Source organism: Coenobita brevimanus, chromosome 103 (genome assembly GCF_032717465.1).
Source record: "Coenobita brevimanus isolate Jiangsu-jjx chromosome 103, ASM3271746v2, whole genome shotgun sequence".
Classification (NCBI taxonomy): domain Eukaryota; kingdom Metazoa; phylum Arthropoda; class Malacostraca; order Decapoda; family Coenobitidae; genus Coenobita; species Coenobita brevimanus.
Window position 1 is genome coordinate 3,751,376 of NC_137056.1, and position 20,227 is coordinate 3,771,602.

General features: G+C 40.8%; 1 protein-coding gene across 1 annotated transcript in view; it reads right to left on the minus strand.

The window, feature by feature from the left end:
* Window positions 1-2,652: 2,652 nt before the first annotated feature.
* Window positions 2,653-20,227, minus strand: part of Bruce (BIR repeat containing ubiquitin-conjugating enzyme) — a 131,833-nt gene continuing 114,258 nt past the window's right edge. The window contains exons 63-71 of the mRNA XM_080284846.1: window positions 19,723-19,968; window positions 18,384-18,832; window positions 17,612-17,741; window positions 16,945-17,162; window positions 13,612-13,737; window positions 11,852-11,965; window positions 10,760-10,948; window positions 9,515-9,649; window positions 2,653-6,116 (exon numbers count right to left, since the gene is read on the minus strand). Of these exons, the coding sequence (XP_080140972.1) occupies window positions 5,517-6,116; window positions 9,515-9,649; window positions 10,760-10,948; window positions 11,852-11,965; window positions 13,612-13,737; window positions 16,945-17,162; window positions 17,612-17,741; window positions 18,384-18,832; window positions 19,723-19,968 (2,207 nt within the window). The 3' untranslated portion in view covers window positions 2,653-5,516. The remainder of the gene's footprint in view (window positions 6,117-9,514; window positions 9,650-10,759; window positions 10,949-11,851; window positions 11,966-13,611; window positions 13,738-16,944; window positions 17,163-17,611; window positions 17,742-18,383; window positions 18,833-19,722; window positions 19,969-20,227) is intronic.

The window sequence follows — 20,227 nt, forward strand, 5'->3', positions numbered from 1 at the left end:
ATTACATATTCACCTGCTAAATTAGCAGTCGTGCTATTTCATTGAAAGCAACAACAAGCTGCTTGTAACACTCTCAGTAAAGCAGTAAAACCATGGAACACTGCAACTAAAATCTATCTACCTGTCTATAGCCAGACGTTATAATCCCTTGAGGGGAACCGTTTGACTTAGCTATTTTACGGGGAGGGGCACTAACCCTCCACTAGCCCACTTTTTGACATGGAAGCATTTGTGGGTTGGATATATGGTAACCATCCAGCACTGTGAATGGTTTCCTGGCTTACAGGAAACCATTAGTCTTGTCCATCCATCATCCAGTCCTATGTTGCCCCATGAGGAGCAGAGAAGCCTGGGGTTAGGCAAGTTAGTCTTGACATTTAAGATGACAGTGACCAGCCTTACTCATCCCTGAGTGGCATTATGTGAGCAATAAACTCCAACCAACCCTTGGATATAAACCTACACAGGCTCAATCCAATTGGAGTACCTTAATTACCTACTAAACCACCAGGTGCCATAATTTGGTTATATGGTTACCACCCAGCATAGTAAATGGTTTCCCGGTGTACAGGAAACCATTAGGCTCGTCACTCAATGTAACACCACCTGAAAAGGAGAAAAGAGCAATAAGAAGTGACAGGAAACAGATGGGAGAAATAGGAAGAGAGGAGGGTAGGCACAGATATGCACAGAAAAAGAATGATAATGGTTAAGGAAGAAGTACCGGTAGGCAACACTATGGTATATCAAGTGGGCGGATGATGGTCACCACCACCTACCACCCACGTGGAGAGTACCCACATCTCGAGTATTTGTTCTGTACTCATACAACCAGTATCAAGTACTTTTACAGAAATGACACCCGACTACAATTCCTCGCAAAACTGGCACACACAGATACAGTATGTTTGGTTAGTGAGCAAGCTTTTTCATGTACCTATACTGCTGCTGCTAATACTCTAGATCAGTTTTTAATACTGTATCTAAAAATCATACAACTGACTCTTGAAAAAGGATGGACTACTTTTGTAAACCAAATGAAATAAGAAAGGAAGAGAAAGTTGGATTTTTATGCTGTAAAGACAGAACATTCTGTTTCATTCACCTCTCAACTTCACAGACTTACAGCCCATCAGTGATAAATTTTAGAAATATAACAACAGCAGACTTTTATTACCTCTCCTATGATGCTATGGAATTTTAATATGCCTCACTGCTTAGGTGCACGGTGCTCTATTAGTACTGTGTATTGTTCAGGTGAAGGTGATGCCTGTGTTGTATGCATAAGTCTATTCTTTACAAGGTACTGGATGTCCTTCTGTTGCATTATGTAAAAGGCAGCCAAATGAAGAGTCAGTCTCCTACCCCTAAATATTGAGGAAACATCACAGACTGCCAGTGCACTGGCAGGTGAGAGTGAATAAGAGACTCTTCACCTCTTCTTCCAGACTCATAGCAGATGTATGGAAGCTGTTTCCATTGAAACTGGTTTAAGCACCATGAGCAAATTTGATGTGAAACAAATACAAATTTGATAATTTGTAAATGAAAATTGGCAACAATCAGTCCCATATTATAACTTGCAAGGTGTAGGGACCTGAGCCAAGGCTGCTGAGGTCCAGAGCATTTAACCCCAATTCTGTAACAATACATCACTGTTGGATGATTTTATTTAACCAAGGAAAGCTCTGTCATTGCAAAGGGAGTTAATGAAGTTTGTTATGCAATTGGTCAATTGTCTCTTCTAAGCTTAAACAAACTGTGTGATAGCAGGAAGACTGAATTCATCCATCCATCATCCAATTCTATGTTGCCCCATGAGGAGCATAGGAACCTGGGTCTAGGCAAGTTGGTCCTGACATTTAAGATGAGTGACCAGCCTCACTCATCCCTGAGTGGCATTACATGAGCAATAAACCCCAACCACTTTTTGGATATAAACCCACACAGGCTCAATCCAACTGGAACACCTTAATTACCCACTAAACCACCAGGTGCCATGATTTGGTTATATGGTTACCTCCCAGCATAGTTAATGGTTTCCTGGTGTACAGGAAACTATTTGACTTCTCACTCAGTGTAGAGTTACCCATGGGCAGAAGGAAGAGGAAGGAATGAAGGAAGGAAAGACAAGAGCGAGTGTAAAGTCACCCCTAGGCAGAAGAAATAGGAAAATGTGAAGGAAAGAAAGACAGAAGAGGAAGGATGGAAGAGAGGATAGGGCAGACACCCAAAGCAGCACTACATCGAATGAGTGGATGGTGAGTGCCCCTAACTACTATATATATATATATATATACTGTATATATATAGTCAGGTAATACACATAAGGTACTGTGATGGTAAAGGCTAGGCCAACTTGCACTCAGATTTACTCCCAGTAACATCACTTTATTAATCACAGTCATGTACTAATTTTTCCTTCATAGCTAATAAAACACTAAATTTATTTCTCCCCCTCCTGGCCATCATCATCATAAAGCAGGGCACCATTATCCAGAAAGGTGTGGGGAGGGGAGGAAAGCCAGCACTGTTAAAGAGAAATATCGTTTACAAGAACAACGTTAAGTGAAAGTTGCCTGTACAGTATGTAACTTCCCCCTACAAATACTGCAATGATTTTAGATCCAAAAGGAAAAAAACAATCCCAACCTTAGTAATGGCTTGTATAATTTGTTTGTTTATGAAGGTACTGTATTATTTTCCACTTGATATAAGGTACTGAGCATGCAAGCATCATATGGGTTACATAGGAGTGTATAAACAATGATATGAATGATGGCGTGACAGCATGGGTGGTATGATATGATGGTACAAATGCTGAAAAAGCTAGCTGAAGAATAACTGAACACAAGCTTAAAACATTATGCTACTTATGAAAACAAAAATATTTGAGTCAAGTAAAAATAATTTATTTCCTTTATTGAATACCCACTTGAAAATCATTTTACAAATAATAAAAAATAAAAATATACATACTATACAGGTAGTACAGTTAAAAGAATAATTAAACTGCTTTGGCATAGGTGAAATTAGGTTCACCAATATCCACAAAAATTTAATCCCCAAGCTGACTTGACTGTCGACTATGTGGAGCACTGACCTGGCAGGGACTCTGAGCTTTCTCATATTTCTCAGACTCAGCTCAGATGCAAGTCTCTACACGCTACAAGGGATTAACCAGTTTCAGTTGTGCATTAGTTATTTACAATGTACCTTACCCCGCCCTCATTCAGTGACTCAGTATTTTAGCTGACATACCTTACTATTTTCCTGACATGTTGCCTGAGTTTCCTTTGTGTGTCAGCAACCTACGTGAATCAGTCGTGCACAGTTATCCATATGTCATGTCGTCAACTCCGGTCTGATGCAAAGCCTTTCAGAGTACGACAGTGACATTGAAACATAATGAGTTTTAAGAAAATTAACCTGAAATGTAGGAGAGTGTAAGACAGCATAAGACTGTTAATCTGAAATGCAGGAGGGTGTAAGACAGTGAACCTCAAATGTAGGAGAGTGTAAGACAATTAATCTGAAATGCAGGAGGGTGTAAAACAGTGAACCTCAAATGTAGGAGAGTGTAAGACAATTAATCTGAAATGCAGGAGCATAAGAAAGTTAATCCGAAATGTAGGGGAGTGTAAGACAGTTAATCTGAAACATAGGGGAGTGTAAGACAGTTAATCTGAAATGTAGGACAGTGTAAGAAAGTTAATTTGAAACATATGAGAGACAAATTTCCTTGACAATAACTCAAGAAGGGCTTCAGGTTAGTAAGGAACTTTGGGTGAAGAAGGTTTGGGCAGGGTGGTGGGGTGAACCGGGATCAACAATATGACTTGTGGATGACTGCATAGTTTCGGACAAAAATATCAATCCACTTCTCGGTCAAAAAATTATGATTTACGAAATACAGTATTTGCATAATATCCTCAAGAGTTTGGGGGGCTCTGAATATCGCATCACTGGGTTTCCAGCTACCATATCCCATCCTAAGGTGGGAAAAGAGGGCTGGACGATGATAATAATAATAATGATGATGATGTCTGCTCACTGCCTCATCACTTCCTGTAAGGATGTGGACTGATATTAATTTCCGCAACTGAATGTCTTTCGTCTGTTACAGATGCCCAGCCAGCAGGATCACTTGTTTATTTACAGATTACTCTCTTTGAACGATACCCAGCTTCATCTTCCACAAAATGACAACACAAGTACAGGGCATTGTGAAACAACGATAATGGTAACAGCCCAACCCATTTTACACCTTCAAAGAGTGTACAGGTCTCAGGCTAAGCTACCCTAGTCCTGTACATTTAAGGGCATTTGTCCAGCTTACTTCCCTTGTGGCATTACACGATCAAAAAGCCTCTAGTCACCTCTTGGGAATCAAACCTAAGGAGGGCAATCATTCTGACTGGGGCATTCTAACCACTTGACCACCAGGTGCCCTTGTAAAAAAACAAATGTGCAAAAACATTACGGCCTGGGAGCCGCAAGAAATGACCATGTGGGTCTAAATTAAGAGCTTGTACATAATGTTATTTTTACTTAACTAAACTGTTGACATTAATATATATTTACAAAACTATTATAAGCTATACCAAGTGAATAAGAATTCATTTTTTACAAATTTCTCCTTATAGATCACGATATGCAAATATGATCATCTTATATCAGCTTTCATGCCATTCCCCTGATGACCACTTCAGTAAAGGCATGATGAATATACAGTACCTGAGAGCTAGACAAGAAATTATAAACAACAATCACATTCTACAAGTCACACTCAGAAGGCAATGTTTTTCACCACTTGTGATTACTGAAACCTCGCTAACTCTCACTCAACCCTCATGTCATACTCTTCTATGCACATCACATATAGGCAATAAGAATTAATTTGTACAGCACATATCCATATGTTTCTTATGTGTTAGTGAGTACAATGCATTATGAAACTGAAAGATACAATTAGTCACACTGAACACAATTCACACACTGACTAGCCAACACAAGTCATGCAGACAATTGCTAAATAATTGTGTATCAAGTTCTGACAGAATCACAATGAATTTCTTACACTTTGTAGAACAAGTCAACTGTCGTGTCAGATCCTAAATGCACAGTACGTGGGTGTACTGCTAAGTGGTCTCTGGACTCACTGAACGAATCATCACTTTCAACTATTATCACTTAAATCACAGTCATCACTTCGGCCTCCTCCTGCACAGCACTGGCTCACCTTCAACCCAGACCAGTAACCATACCAGCCTCTGGAATGTGCTCAAGACTTGTCACTCAAGCTCAGGTGAAGACCACTAAAATGTATGGTACAATTTCCATTTATCCAATTTCTAGAAAACTAAAACAGCTAGAATTTGAATAGCTATAGTTCATTAATTTTCTCTGGTTACTTGAAAACTAAAATATCTAAACTTTGAATTATGATTAAAATAAAGTGCACCATACTACTGCAGGAAACTTGGTCTTAGTATAGGAAGGGGCAGGTGTGGATGCTAGCAGGGAGTTCCAGCTGCCTCTCCTGAGTCTGGCGCTGCATCAGTCACTGAGGAACTAGAGTGGTTCACATGGTTGCATACTTCACTATCCATATCACCATCTACTTTATTACTGTCTGAGTCAGGCCAGAGTGTGGGTATCACTGTCACTGGAATTGTGTCCCCCAGACCCACCCCTGCCACAGCACCTAGTCCACCTGCTCCAGCCTCCTGAGGTGGAAGAGCCAGCTGTGGAGGCTTGCCAGTGGTGCTTGTGATAGGGTCCATTGAGGTTAAGCCACCATTACTGGCCTTAGAAGCAGCATGGAGGCCATGTTTACTTCCTTCACCATGTGGTTTACTCATAAAGAGGTTGGCTCGTGAAGTCTTCCTCACTCGAGTCCGCACCGGCCCTCCTGCTTGCATCCCTGTGGCACCACGCACTTCCTTTTCCTTATCTCCTGGTACCCCCTCCCGTTCTTTCTCCAGGGCCTGGGACTCCCTGAATGATGCTACAGGGGACTTGCAAGTAGTTAGGTTGGAGGATAGAGGGATGTTCTCCAGACCCGCAGGTGGAGTCATCTTACGAAACTCCTCTTTTAGCAGCTGGAAGTTTTTCTGCAAAAGCATAAAATGCAAATATTTGGGTCCTGTAATAAGGGTGTCGGAAGTAACTCCAACTTGTGCACTGTTGTGATAAGTGGGTGCATAAGAGATGTACTGGTATTAGAGGTAGGCTGCAAAATAATGCTGATTTCATGTGTGCTGTCTGTCGGTGATAGCATGCAGAGATTGAAAGGTGTGAAAAGAATGTTCCTCCTGGAGTCTCTTGAGGGTGTGAAGTTGTTCTGCTATTTGGGGGACATGTTATATGCTGGAAGTAGGGCTGCATCTCTAGCTCTGTGGCTAGGGTAAGGAGTGGCTGGAGGAAGTTCATGGAGCTGTTGCCTCTTCTGACACTGAGAGGGCTCTCCCTCTGTGCTAAAAGGTCATTGTATGTAGTAAGCATTAGGAATATAATCCTATACAGTGGTGAAACCTGGGCAGTAAAGGAAGAGGATATTCATAGGCTCAAGCATACCTGGTACAGAAATGATAATGATTACATGGATATGTAGTGCATCCTTGAAAGAGGGGCCTGGTGGGGTGGGGGGCTGGAATGACACTGTGGGGTTGAGAGAAAGAACAGGACATTAATTGAGAGGATGGAAGATGACAACTGAGCGTAGATGGTGAGAGGTGTGAACGCCGTGGGAAAGGCTGCAAGATGCAGACCAAAGAAGACCTGAGACTAGGTCATAAGTGAGTGACCTCAAGGATAAGGGACTGAACAGGGAGACTGCCAGATACTGAGCAGTACGGAAAGCCACTATTAGATGACCAAGGCTGACATATGCAAGTATGTTGAAGTCTTAATAACAGAAGCAAAGCAAAACTATACAACTTTATTTGTGAGGTCAACTCTATCAATGAAAAAAAAAAAAAAACAAATTACATTATATATTACTCAATGTATCATCATTAGAGATGCGTAAACAGTGATACCAGTATGACACCAAAAAACTAGTTTTGTATGGGTAAGATTATGCTTAAAACAGTGATAACCTTGAGGCAATGTAATGGTACAGGGTAATGGAACTATTGGTTCTTTGAATCACCATACGATTATTTCAACTTAACTGACTTATTAAAAAAAAAAGAAAGTTTTTAATACTTTTCCTAATTATACAAACATAAGTGAAATATTTTAAAGAACAGTTACTCACCATGTGAGTGCATTTAAGTACTTAGGTGGTGAGATGAGTAAGGATGGAAGTTTAGAGGGTGAAGTGCTTGAAAGGGTACAACAGGGAAGAAAGGTAGCTGGTTCCTTGAGAGCGGTGATAACAGCATGGAAGTGAAAAAGCTACTACATGACAGCATTGTGATACCAACTCTAACGTATGGAAGCGAAGCTTGGACCTTGGAGGGGGAGAAGTCAAGAGTGAGAGCACTGGAAATGAGTTATTCGAAAGGAGCATGTGGAGTCAAGTGGAGAGAGAGACTGACAAATGAGGAAGTGGAGGAGCATTGTGGTGAGGATGTGGATGTGATGGGAAGCGTCAGAAGAAACACACTGAGGTGGTTTGGCCATGTGGAGAGGATGGAGAGTGAGACACTGATGAGGAGAGTGTATGTGAGTGAGGTGGAGGGGGGGAGACGGAGGGGGAGGCCAAGGATGAGATGGAGGGATAGAGTGGAAAGGTATATGAGAGAGGGGGGTGTGAGCTGGGAGCAGGGCAATGAAGAGACATGGAGGCAATTTCTTTGTGGCCACCCCCTTTATGGGATTAAGGCATCTGGCAATAGATAGATAGTTACTCAAAAGTATGTATGTATTTTCTTACAAAAATATGTTGCAATCTCTTGCTTTACCACAACTGAAATAAAAACAAGTAGCCTGTACTGAAACCTGACAGAAAACATGCCTTTACTACTTCATTAAGATATATTTAAATTTTCCTGGACACTTCCACACTATCATATATGATTTAGGAGAGGCCTCTCTTAGTGTAGAGGTTATAAACAATCTTAAATAATCCATTTGGTAAGATGTCTTCTTTTTTAACTTATTTTTATTTTTATTTATTATTTCTTCACTGCCAGATGAATCTGCTCGGTTGCAGAGATTTCTTATAGCGATGCATATTTGTGTATATATATATATATATATATGTATGATGGTAGTGAAGCATGTATAAGGGTAAATGGGCATCTATGTGAATGGTTCACGATTAGTGTGAGCATGTGACAAGGTTGTGTGATGTCCCCATGGTTGTTCAATGTGGAATGGGGTGATGAGAGAACTAAAAACATGACTAACGGAGAAAGAGATGGTGCTGGTAATGAATGGTGATGGATGGAATATCTCAAATTTGTTGTATGCTGATGATGCAGTACTACTTGCAAATACTACACAAGAACTTGGTAGACTAGTGCAGACTTTTGCTGATGTTTGTGAGCGTCGCGCCTTGAGAGTAAACGTAGAAAAAGTAAAGTGATGATTACTGACACAGGAGGTGACTCCCAGTGTAATGTTACAGTGAAAGGAGAGAGGCTGGAATTGGTGTGAAGAGTTCATATACCTGGGTACAGTGATAGAAAAGTGAGGGAAATGTGCAAAAGAAGTGAAAAGTAGAGAGACACAAGGTAGGAAAGTAGCTGGTGCTATGAAGGCCTTGATAAGAAACAGAGGCTTGAGTGTTGCAGCTGAACGAGGCTTACATGAAAGAGTGTTAGTGCCAACTTTATCATATGGATGTGAGACTATGGTATGAAATGAAAATGACAAGTCAAGAATAAGAGCAATGGAGATGGGACTTATGAGGAATGCATGTGGAGTACAGAGAGTGGATAAGTTATGAAATAATGTGATTCATGAAAGATGTGGAGTGACGAAGTCTGTGGACACAAGAACTGAAGAGTGCACTGAGATGGTATTATCACGTGGAGGGAACGGATAACAAAAGAGTGTTGAAAAAGGTATATCTGAGTGAATTTGAAGGAGGGAGGAGGCAAGGTAGGCCATGGAGAAGGTGGAGGAATATGGTGGATGTGTGTGTGAGGAAAAGACGTATGGAAGTCGGTGAGGCTAGGGGACTGACAAGAGATTGGGCTGGCTGGATGAATGTTGTGATATGAAGTGCATGACCAGGGATTTGGCACCCCTTTTTAACGTGACAGCTTTCAGACTGACTATCGGATACGTCTATGTGAAGCTACAGAATGTGGTGAATGTTTTTGGCATGTCAGACAGAGCCAGGATTCTGGGGGCTTGAATGATGAGTGAATGGAAGCATGGTCCACTGGGCTGGGCAAACTTGGGCTGTCTGGACACTGCATCTCCTCACCCCGCCTTAAGGTAGGAAAGGAGGTCCGGATGATGATGAAGATGATAGCTATATATATATATATATATATATATATAAAAACTGTTGCTGGGGGGGGGGGGAAAAGGCTACACAAGCATGAGTTACCTTGAGTCCCACGGTGTTGTGTGCAATGGTCTTGCCGGCTCGCCTGTTCTCACTCAGAGATTCCATATTAGTGATCCAGCTCTCTACCTGCTCCAAGATTTCTTTGTGCTTCAGCCAGAAGTGACGCTCAATAACCTGTCACAGGAATGACACTTGCTCATATTAAGCAGTTCCTTACAGTACCAGGTAATAAAAACTTAGATCAATGTGTCTAATGGAAGAGATAATGACTAAGCATATGTAGCACCCTCTTAATTATTGCAGCACAACTACTCAAGTTTAAAGTTCAATAATACAAAGAGTAACAGAATCACTGAAACTGGCAAATGGAATCTTTGGCCATTAACCATCATAACGGTATACATTACCATCCCTAATGGATATAAATTTGCACAAGTTCAAAATCTTATGATAACTAAACATACACATTCCAGTTGCTTCTGCTGCATTAGTCGAGTTGTGGACAGTACTTCAAATGGATGTTACCAGAGGATGCACAGGATATTTGGCTGGCAACCACTAACTCTGTGAGGCACTATTCTTCTTCTACCCTAACTTGACCCAGATGTTTTTGTTTTACCAGCTTATTTCTCATAACTCACTGGTAGATAAAGACAATGCTATGGCTCAACATCCTTTCCTCAGCACTTTCTTATTGTCAGCATCATATTTTAGTGTCAATTTATTCAGCATTGAAGAGTAAAACAAGGTAAATTTAGGCCAAGTTAGAGTACATGGAGTATTGTGAGATGATGTGTGGTTATAATCCTCACTTGTAGACAGGAGCTCACACACCAGCACAGACTCAATATCCAAACTGAGATACTCAAACAAATACATATTTGTTACATAATCTGCACAGCTTTTATCTCAAGAGTTTCCAGTAATTGTTAAGAAGTAACCTGCTACTTTTGGCATTTGATATTTTTACAGCCAACAGTACACCATCAGAGTCTGCACGACCCACCCAAGTATAAGAGGTTCCTGCAGAGTCAGTATGGCATCATTTTGACTGTCTGACTGACTGATATACTGGTTATATCTGGTGAACTGGTGCGCTATGATATGAAAGATGGTTTTAATGAGGGTCATTATGAGATGGTAAAATTCCGCAATTTGAGATAAGCTAAGTCAGCATTTGGCAATCGTGTGCATTCAGCTTAGATATTAAGTGTTAAGGAGTTACAAGTACATACACCAAAAAGAACATACATTTTTATCCCTTAAAAACTCACACTAACTGACCTCTTTGAAGCAGGGAGATGGGTTACGCAATTGGTTAAGCATCGCCCATTTGACTGTCGCAGCACGGATATTGGCGTCATACTCTCGTGAATTCTGCATTGCAGTTGTGGTGCCACGAGACCTCTCATACCCAGGCTCATTGAAGTATGGCTCACTCACAAAGATAAGGCTCTGGATTGATACGAGCACCTGTTGGAAAGACGGAAACCTTACCTACATGCAGCTTGTCTGATTAGTCATATCTAATTCCAGATTATCCCTTGATAGGTGCTGGGGCCTAATGTAACTCTTCTGTAGTCTACAAAATTAAGGTGATTGGTCAATGCCCCTGGTAGCATTAAATAATTAAAAACCTTCCAATTCCCTCTTGTAAGTCCAACCTTTCCACAGTACCACTAACTGGCACCCTAGGTACCACCAGGCAACTTATCTTTGCAACATCCGATCTTGTAGTGCCTCATCAAGAGTGCTGACATCATCAACTTCCCATTTCTATTGCTAACATGGATATGTAACACATAAGTTGTCATTGTGTTAAAGTACACTATGCCCTCACTTAAATCTTATGATGTATACTGGTGGAATGTTACCTTAAGTGGGGGGGGGGGGGAAATATTCATTACTGAGACATTAGCAGAAAAAACAAAATCATTTTTGGCTTCAAAGCAACTTTGCAATTAATTATATGAAACTTTGAGTATGGGTTTGGATTTGATCTCATCCACAGCAGACACTCACGTGTTCTCACATGTGTGCACCTTCAAGGTCTCTCGAAAGTGTACACAACCTCTCTGTGATAAAAAAAACTGCTGGCCTAAATGCAGAAAATGTAACATACACTCTTTACCCTACATTCTAAAAAATCTTCCAGACATCTGTACCTGTATAGGTGGGTCAAATCTCAAGTGACAGAAATAGGGTCCATAGATCCCACTGGCAGTGAACAGACTGAAAGACAAGGTCAGAAACAGATGGAGATAAGACCAAAAAAGACTTCCTGAGTTGAAAGAACAAGGAAGATTGTTCCCGAGTTTGTCAGCTGTGTTGGCTTTGGTTAGTAAAAGTATTTTTGTGCTTGAGGAGAGGTCATACCTGGAGAAGCGATGACGTCTGAGGGTTCCACTTCTCCTCAGGGCGGCCATGCCAGGTATTGAGGATACTCAGGCACACTTTCCCGTCCTGGTACAGGTTCGGGTTGAAGCGCACCTACCAATAAACAAAGGCAAGTGTTAGATGTTTCAGGGTGGACTTTCTGGGTAAAGGTGATTTAAGACGACAGAGAAATTAGTGAACAGATCAAAATGATCAAATATAAGTATTCAATTCCTATTATCATCATCATAATCCTAATTACTGTGTGTTAGACATTTCAGGGGGGACTTTCTAGGTAAGGTGAGTCAGAAACGGAGTGAAGCTGGTGAAGAATTATAATATAAGACTTCAGCTACCATCATCCTTCTACTCCTACCTGTATTTACAAAAACAGGAGTCGGAAGAATCCACAGTACAGGTGTCAGAATACAGTAGAGTGAACAAAATGTAACGGCATTTATAAAATGTACAAATTTAATGGTTACTCAAGGGTTAATATTTAATCCATTATCATCATCGTCATCATCATCATCATCATCACCATCTTAAGGGTTAATATTTAATCATCAATTATCATCATCATCACCTTTTTGTTTTATCTCCGTTTTCCTTGTCAAACGGGTCAAACATCCTTTGATTTCTTCTTATCTTAGTGACAGGAAAATAAGAGTAAAAGCAGATGATGTATATTCGAATTTCCACTCAATTAACGCCAGCGTGCCGCAGGGATCAGTTCTGACACCAACCCTATTTCTGGTTCATATTAATGATCTCTTATCTGTCACTCACAATCCCATTCACTCATATGCAGATGACTCAACACTACATAGTTCATTCACACTCAGACATCCATTTACAAAGTCTAATATCTCTACCTCTCAACTCAGTACAGCCATCTCCTTAAGTCAAGATCTAGCTACAATCAGTGAATGGGGACAAAACAACCTTGTCTCTTTTAATGCTAGTAAAACTAAATATATACAGTTTACTAAGAGACACATATTGCCAGATTCATACATTACCTTCAGTGCTACTAATATTCCCATCTCCAAAAGTATTGAAATTCTTGGTGTCTCACTTAACAGTACCCTCAGCTGGACCTCTCATGTCAGATCACTTGCTAAAACCGCCTCAAAGAAACTTGGATTATTGTACAGAGTCCGTAACTTCTTCGCCGATGAGCAGTTAGCTATAAAATATAAGAGTCATGTGCGCTCTCAGCTTGAATATTGCTCACCCTTGTGGAATGGTTGTGGGGAGGTTGCATTAAGACAACTAGACAAAATTCAGAATAATGCTGTTAGAATCATTAACAACCCTGCCATTACATATAAACTATCTCCCCTGCAAGTAAGAAGGAATGTTGCCTCCCTTGCATTATTTTACAGATATTTTTTTGGCAAATGCTCAGAGGAAGTTGCGTCCATGGTGCCACCTCTCCATGCCTTCCCTCGTGCTACACGGGCATCTGGTAAAGCTCATGACTGGAATGTCACTCAACCATATTGCAGAACTTCTGCCTATCAGAATTCTTTCATTCCCCGAACTGCATCTCTCTGGAACTCGCTTCCCCAGAATTGTTTTCCTCCAAATTTCAACCCACAACTGTTCAAGTCTAACTGTTACAGATATTTTATGAAGAGAGGACACCAGTAATCTGGTGTATGGATTTTTTTTTTTTCCCCCATTTGTTTTTCCTTCCTCCGTTCTGTTATCAAAAAAAAAAAAAAAAAAAAAAAAAAAAAAAAAAGTGTTCTTACCCTGCCCTCGCCAGTTGTCTGCAGGTTGATGTGGAGGGGTGAGGTGGGATAGTCGACAGGAAAGTAAACATCAAACTCAAAGCACCCATTGGCATACGGAGTGTCCTCAGGTCCCGTGATAAGCACCTACAACACAAAGATATAATTAAGTTGGGGCTTACTGCTCACATAATGCCATTTGGCATTAAGTGAAACTGGTCACCCTTAACTTAAATGTCAGGACCAAGTGGTGCAGTTCTGGGTCCCTATGCTCCTAATGTGGCAAAAGGGATTGGATGAAATGGTAATACAGTCATTCCTTAACATCCGCGGGGGTTAGATAACAAAGACACCTGTGAACGTTAAAAATCCGTGGATATCTGCTGCCCCCCCTTAAAAACTCCTCTGGACCCCCCATTTCCTTATATAACTAAAGAAAAACCCTATGTGCATGTTTACAACTACTTTATTTAATACAAGAACACTAAACAACTACTTTCTTTAATACAAGAACACTAAAAGTTAAAAATAATGAATAGTGTACTCCTGCATGGCCTCTTCTGACTACTGTGGTCATCACAGCTCCCTCCAAAAGGAAGTGTGTTACAGTATATTTCATTCACTGGACAATGGCATTACTGTACTAAAACAGCCACGAACTGTGCCTGGGATAATGTTACAGTGTCAGCAGAGTTCAGTGAGATTTTTTTTTTTCTGTAGCCATCTGCGGATATTCAAACCCTGTATGTTAAAACTGCGGATGTTAAGGGATAACTAACTAAAATAGTAATACCTAGTGAATAAAGTATTGCCAAGCAATAAAAAGTCCCCAACCAGATTATAACCATAAACATATGTACTGTGTATACAATGTGGGCAGGATACCAATACATATGTACTGTGTACACACTATGGATATGTAAAGCCTAAGTGCTGTAAATTGGCAAGCAATAACCAATTAATATCGGTATCGGAAGGGATAAATTATCCGATAATTGGAATCAGATTGGAATCAGTTGTATAATGATGAAAAATACAGTAAGACCTCGATATAATGGACTTCCATAGACCGGAATTCGCTTTTATCAGAATCGAGGAGCTACCAGACTAAATTCCTATATACAGTCACTACTCATTATACGATGGGGTTATGTCAGGTCATACCTGAACGTATAACAATTTTATCATAAATCAGGAGATTGAAACATGTTATAAAAGGGGGGTTATGTCAACTCAACTTCCCAAAGTCACCTACCCAAGACTGAAACAAAAATGACAACCCACCTTAATCACTTCCTCTGTCGGCCCAAGTCGTCTCCAGAACCAAAACAAACACTATCACACCAATACAGGCGGCATTACTCAAGTACAGTAAATCGTTGCAACAACACAACAATCACACTTGCGTAACGTTGGCCTGGTGCTACACGACGTATGGGCCTACTGTAGCACGATGCTTGGCTGAGAGGTGACGATAGCAGGAAGGCACATGTGAACGAGTGGAAAGGACAGGGCTTTGAAGGGATGGCGGGACCGCAATTGAACCAAAACGATGCTCTGCATGCTGGGGCCGCCATTTTGCCTGAGACAAGCGACTGTCGCCTTGTGAGTGCATGGCGCTTTGTACGAAATTTTCCGAGGACAATATCGTTATAGCAGGAAATTCACCGCAAATCGGATTTTGGGGTGGAACTTTCGTTAACGTTGTAGCGAATTATCGTATACCGAATCAACGTATAACGAGTAGTGACTCTATCAGAAAAAGTCCGGAAAAGCCAGAAGCAGTCCAGACTGCCTGACAACTTCAGCTATGTTCACCACAATAAGGTAAATAAAAGACAAGTCTATTAGTGTACAGTACAGTATTATTACATATATTATACCATTTGATTATTCTAGTGAAGGTATAATACAGTACAGTATCGTAATGGTAGTGAAAACAGTTTAAAAACCGTTGGTGCGATCCGGACTAATGTCTGACATATCGGGAAAAGTCTGGGTTAGCAGTGGGAAGTCTAGATATCATTTTTATCAGAATTTCGCTTTTTTCGGAATGGCTTTGACCCCAATCAGTCCGTTACAGTGAGGTCTTACTGTAAACAAATGTAAGTGTGACCTTGACCTTGGGAGTAAATGGCTGGTTGCTGTGCGCAATACACCATCATGGTATGGGGAACAATAGTGTGAAGTTATATCAAAATCTGTCCAAGCATGTGAAAGTTACAGAGCCGATACAAACCTGTGCACGGTTGTTGGATGTACTGACGGAACCCTGCAAACCTATAGTCCCTGATCAGTTTGACCGGTAGGGGACTAACAAGCTTTCCAAATATCAAATCAATTTCTTCTGATTCAAACATACTGAAACATCACAATTCAAGTTTCCAACATGATTTGTCTCCTATAACATTAATATACAGTACATCAGAGTAACAAAAGTATGGATTATGACTGATACGACGAATCAAATGAACATTAACTTTTCATCTTACTTTTTTAAATCAAGGTTCACATTTCTTGACACCTACTTTCTTGGGCTGGTGTCTGAATGCAAAACAATACCTTAAATGCTCATGTCCTCTCTTTGGCTGTCTCACTTAAATGGCCTGAAAACAAGTCCACACACAATCAGAATGAACACAGTATGCAAAAAATATTCCTAGCGCTAAGATACGATATGGAAGCATTATTTCCACATACGAAAATGTTGTTTGTCAAAAAGTTCAACAACTTGGCCTGAACTGCACCCTCTACAGGTATGAATCAAGACAGGACATATACCTGAAGAGAGTCCAAATAGAACAAAAACTGGTGGCACTGGCTCAGCTGCCCAGATATGCAAGTGTTTGACTCCCTCCCTATCCCCCTAAAAAAGGACAGTATATTGCAGAAGGGCAACTACAGTTTGCAGTCCACTGGGTTCATGTTTCAGATATGACTGTGGTCATAACAACAATATTTCCATATGTGAGTACATGTCTTCCATCTGAACAAGTCACATCACTGTGAGATCAATGCATATGACTTACCATATTATCTTCATGATGTCCACATGGTCAAGGGCTGTATGAACAATCACAGATGAGAAGTATGACAGTGGGAGTAAGAATGAAAGAGTGGATGCCACTTCCTCCACCCAAGCAAAATTACAGCCAAAGATAATTATTTCTACATCTAGCTAGAATAAAATCAATACATCACCATCATGATATCCAGCCAGTCAAGGTCTGCACAAACAAAGACAGATGTGGAGTGTAAGATCGAGAGTCAGGATAAGAATGTGACAGCCTATCATTCTACACAAGCAAAAACATGGCCAGAGAAAACATTTTTCTACCTCTAAATTAGAATTACCTTCATGATATCCAGCCGGTCAAGGTCTGTGCGAACAAAGACAGATGAGGAGTATGAGAGCGGGAGTGAGGATGAAAGTGTAACGGCCTCCTGTGCCAGTCGCTTCATTCGCCGCGGGGTGCACAGCTCCCCTGCGCCCCGCACGGATCCCTCATAGTGGTGTGACACAACAAACCGGATCCCTCGCTCACTGTCCTCCACCACCATCTCGTAGGTATCTGTTACACCATACCAATTCAAGCATTACCAGTACATGATCATCATCTAATAATTATCATCATCCTAACTTTAGCAGGAGTTGGATGCAGAAAGAGGAAAAGAGAAGCATGAAAGCAAATGAACTATCAAGAGAGTGCCAAGCAAAGTGTGCCATCCATTCATTCACTAATCAAGCATTAAATTTTTACAATACAGTACAAGCTTTTTTTTTCTCGCATGAACTATCTACATTTTGCAGTCTTCCAGCCTTTGGCTCTTTCTTCTTTGTTTTTTTCCCTTTGGTCTGTCCCTAATATGTTACCAGTTCAATCAGCAAAGATTAACATACATGATGCATGTACTCCTATAAGCCAGCCTCTATATGATTCTTCTCGGGTCCAAAATATTGTCACAGTTAACCTTTTATAAAGTAGTACCATGAGCTTACAATCAAGAGATAATGACTCACCAAACTGAAGAGGCTTAAGTGTGCTGAGGTAGACTTCCATGAGAGACTTTGATGAGGGAGGTTGGGCAGCTGCTCCCCCATCAGGCTGGTCCTCGCGCTCCATTTCCTGCTGGAGCCGCTCTGTACACAGCTGCAAGAGAGTAAATATAAACAAAATGCTCCAGCTGACACTTTACATTTATATACCAGCAAGACCACTCAAACAGACCTGGTCAAAGGCTCTGCACCCATTCTCACAAGATGTGTTGCATCAGCCTCAGCAAAGATTTAGTTTAAAGTAATAATGTAGTTTATCTTCCCAGTGATAAGATTAATGTACATGAATAAAAGTCGCTAAAAATGCTCAAACTCAAATTAAATCACATCATGCATCAGTGGATAAGAGCAAAAACTGTAAGCTTAAAAATGGAGTCACAAACATCACGACTGCAAAAGTCAAAGTAGTGATTGTGTGACTGGGGTGCAGGGAGTGTATAGCATAAATGAAAACGAGGATGATTTTGTGAACATCTGTACTGAGGATGCTTTTGTGAACATCTGTACTAAGAATGAGAGTATAAAACAAACATCCTCTTCTAGCAAAAAAGCATTCACAAGTATAAATGGTATTGGGAAAGTGTATGAGAAAGACAATAAGGAAGAGAATATGGAGCTACTTAATGGTAGAAGACTTATAGTAAACAGCACAAAAACTTAAATGGAATACGGGTATGAAATAAAGATGATATAGTTCTGAAAAGTGTATAAACTATTATCCTTCATCTCTCCATACCTTAACTACCATGGCAGTGTTCTGAATATCCGGAACTATTAACGATAATCCTTCTTCTTGTTCCGTGTCATCTGTTGAGCTGTTGTTGCTGTTCCCCCCACTTCCATTATTGCTGCTTCCTCTCGTCGCTGGTCCCACAGTCGTCGTCCGCTCCTCCCCTGTGGTTCCTCCATTTCCAGCAGTGGCCGTAGTTGCTGACTTTGATGATTTCCACCTCAGTCTGGCCATGTATGTATTAACAGTTGTCTTCATTTTCTCTAATAGGGTTGGTATACAGGGTAAAGAGCTTGAGTCCGGGGTGCCAGAAGTAACAGTGTTGGTGGTGTTGGCTGGGGTAGTACTAGAGTTTGGAGTAAGGAGCAGCGGGGCCAGGCTAGAGGTGACCGAAAGTCCCCGCACCAGAGCCAACAGGGCACGGTACAGAGGCACGTGACGCGACATGTCCAACACTGTAATGCAGAGAAAGAGTTTAGTGTTTTTGGTCCTCACCACCATCATCCTAACCTTATTTTCCACTAACAGGGCAACCACATGAGTTGAGCAGTCACCAATCTGCAATAATTTTCATTCCTAGTATTCATAAAGGGATGCAGCCATATCCTTACACTGGAGACGGTGGGGATATATGTAAGTCCCCCAACTATTGATGGTTACTGGTTGAACCCATGGTGAGTGCAAAGCATGTTGGCTTCTCCTTGCTACCGAATGCATTATGTAACATGGTATTCAGGTTAACCACACCTACTGCTCACAATTAATCCTTATTTGATATGCTGGAATTTGTGGACTGGCCAACATCTTCACTTCTCAGTTAAAAATACAATCAAATAATAACAACAGCATAAATTACTACTCAGCAAAAGGAAAATGCACCCTAGACACTATTTTCAAACAAGAATAATGACAAGCCTCTAAAATACGATCAATCTCCTACTTCACCAACTCCATTCTAGTACATCTTTATTATATTATTCATCCTACCCCCAAATGCTCTTATTCAGCTTCGTAGAACCATCTGGCAGTATCAAAAAAACTATGAATGATATCCTCATTACCCCTTCAATCTGATAATGCACTTCCAGTTTTATTCTTACTATCCCAGGACAATTTTATTCAAGAACTGCAGAACCTCAAGTAGGAAAGGGTTAATGACGGTTTTATCCAATCCCTGCAGGCAGAGAAGTCTCACACCGGCTGAATAAAGATGACTGGAGTTAGAAAGAACAGAATATAAAGTGCATCACTGGACTGAGGGGATTAATGAGGACGTTAAGAGACAGCCAACAAGTACCAAGGGCCAAGGACTCCAGGCGCTCAACATGAATCACTGTTTGCCAACCTGAGTCGTTGCTGAGGTTTGAGGCAATGGTGGTGATGAGGCCTGAGTTCTGGAAGAGTTGCAGGAGGGGTGCAGGAAGGGCTGGGGGCGTGTGGGAGGTGGGTGAGGCCATGGTGGGGGGTAGTATGGGGCTGTCACTGTGAGACCCACAAGACCCCCCTCCACCCTCTGCCTGGGAGTCAAAACTGCCCCCACCGGATGCCTCACCACCATTTGCCTGTTGTAACTCTGGTGGCAAGATGTCACCTACATGAAAAAAATACCGGTAAAATAAAAATTATAAATAAATAGATAAATAATTACACAATTATTTCTATATCAAATAGCTGTTACTGTAAAAAAAAAAAAAAAAAAAAAAAAAAAAAAAAACTGAATTACAGAAAAAGGACATCGTTTATGTAACTACTGAAAATACAGTATTCACCAACAGAACAATTTCCCTTATTTGGACATCCACTGGATATTAGAGAAATTTATATTTCAAATAAAGCAAATCTAAAAGGGA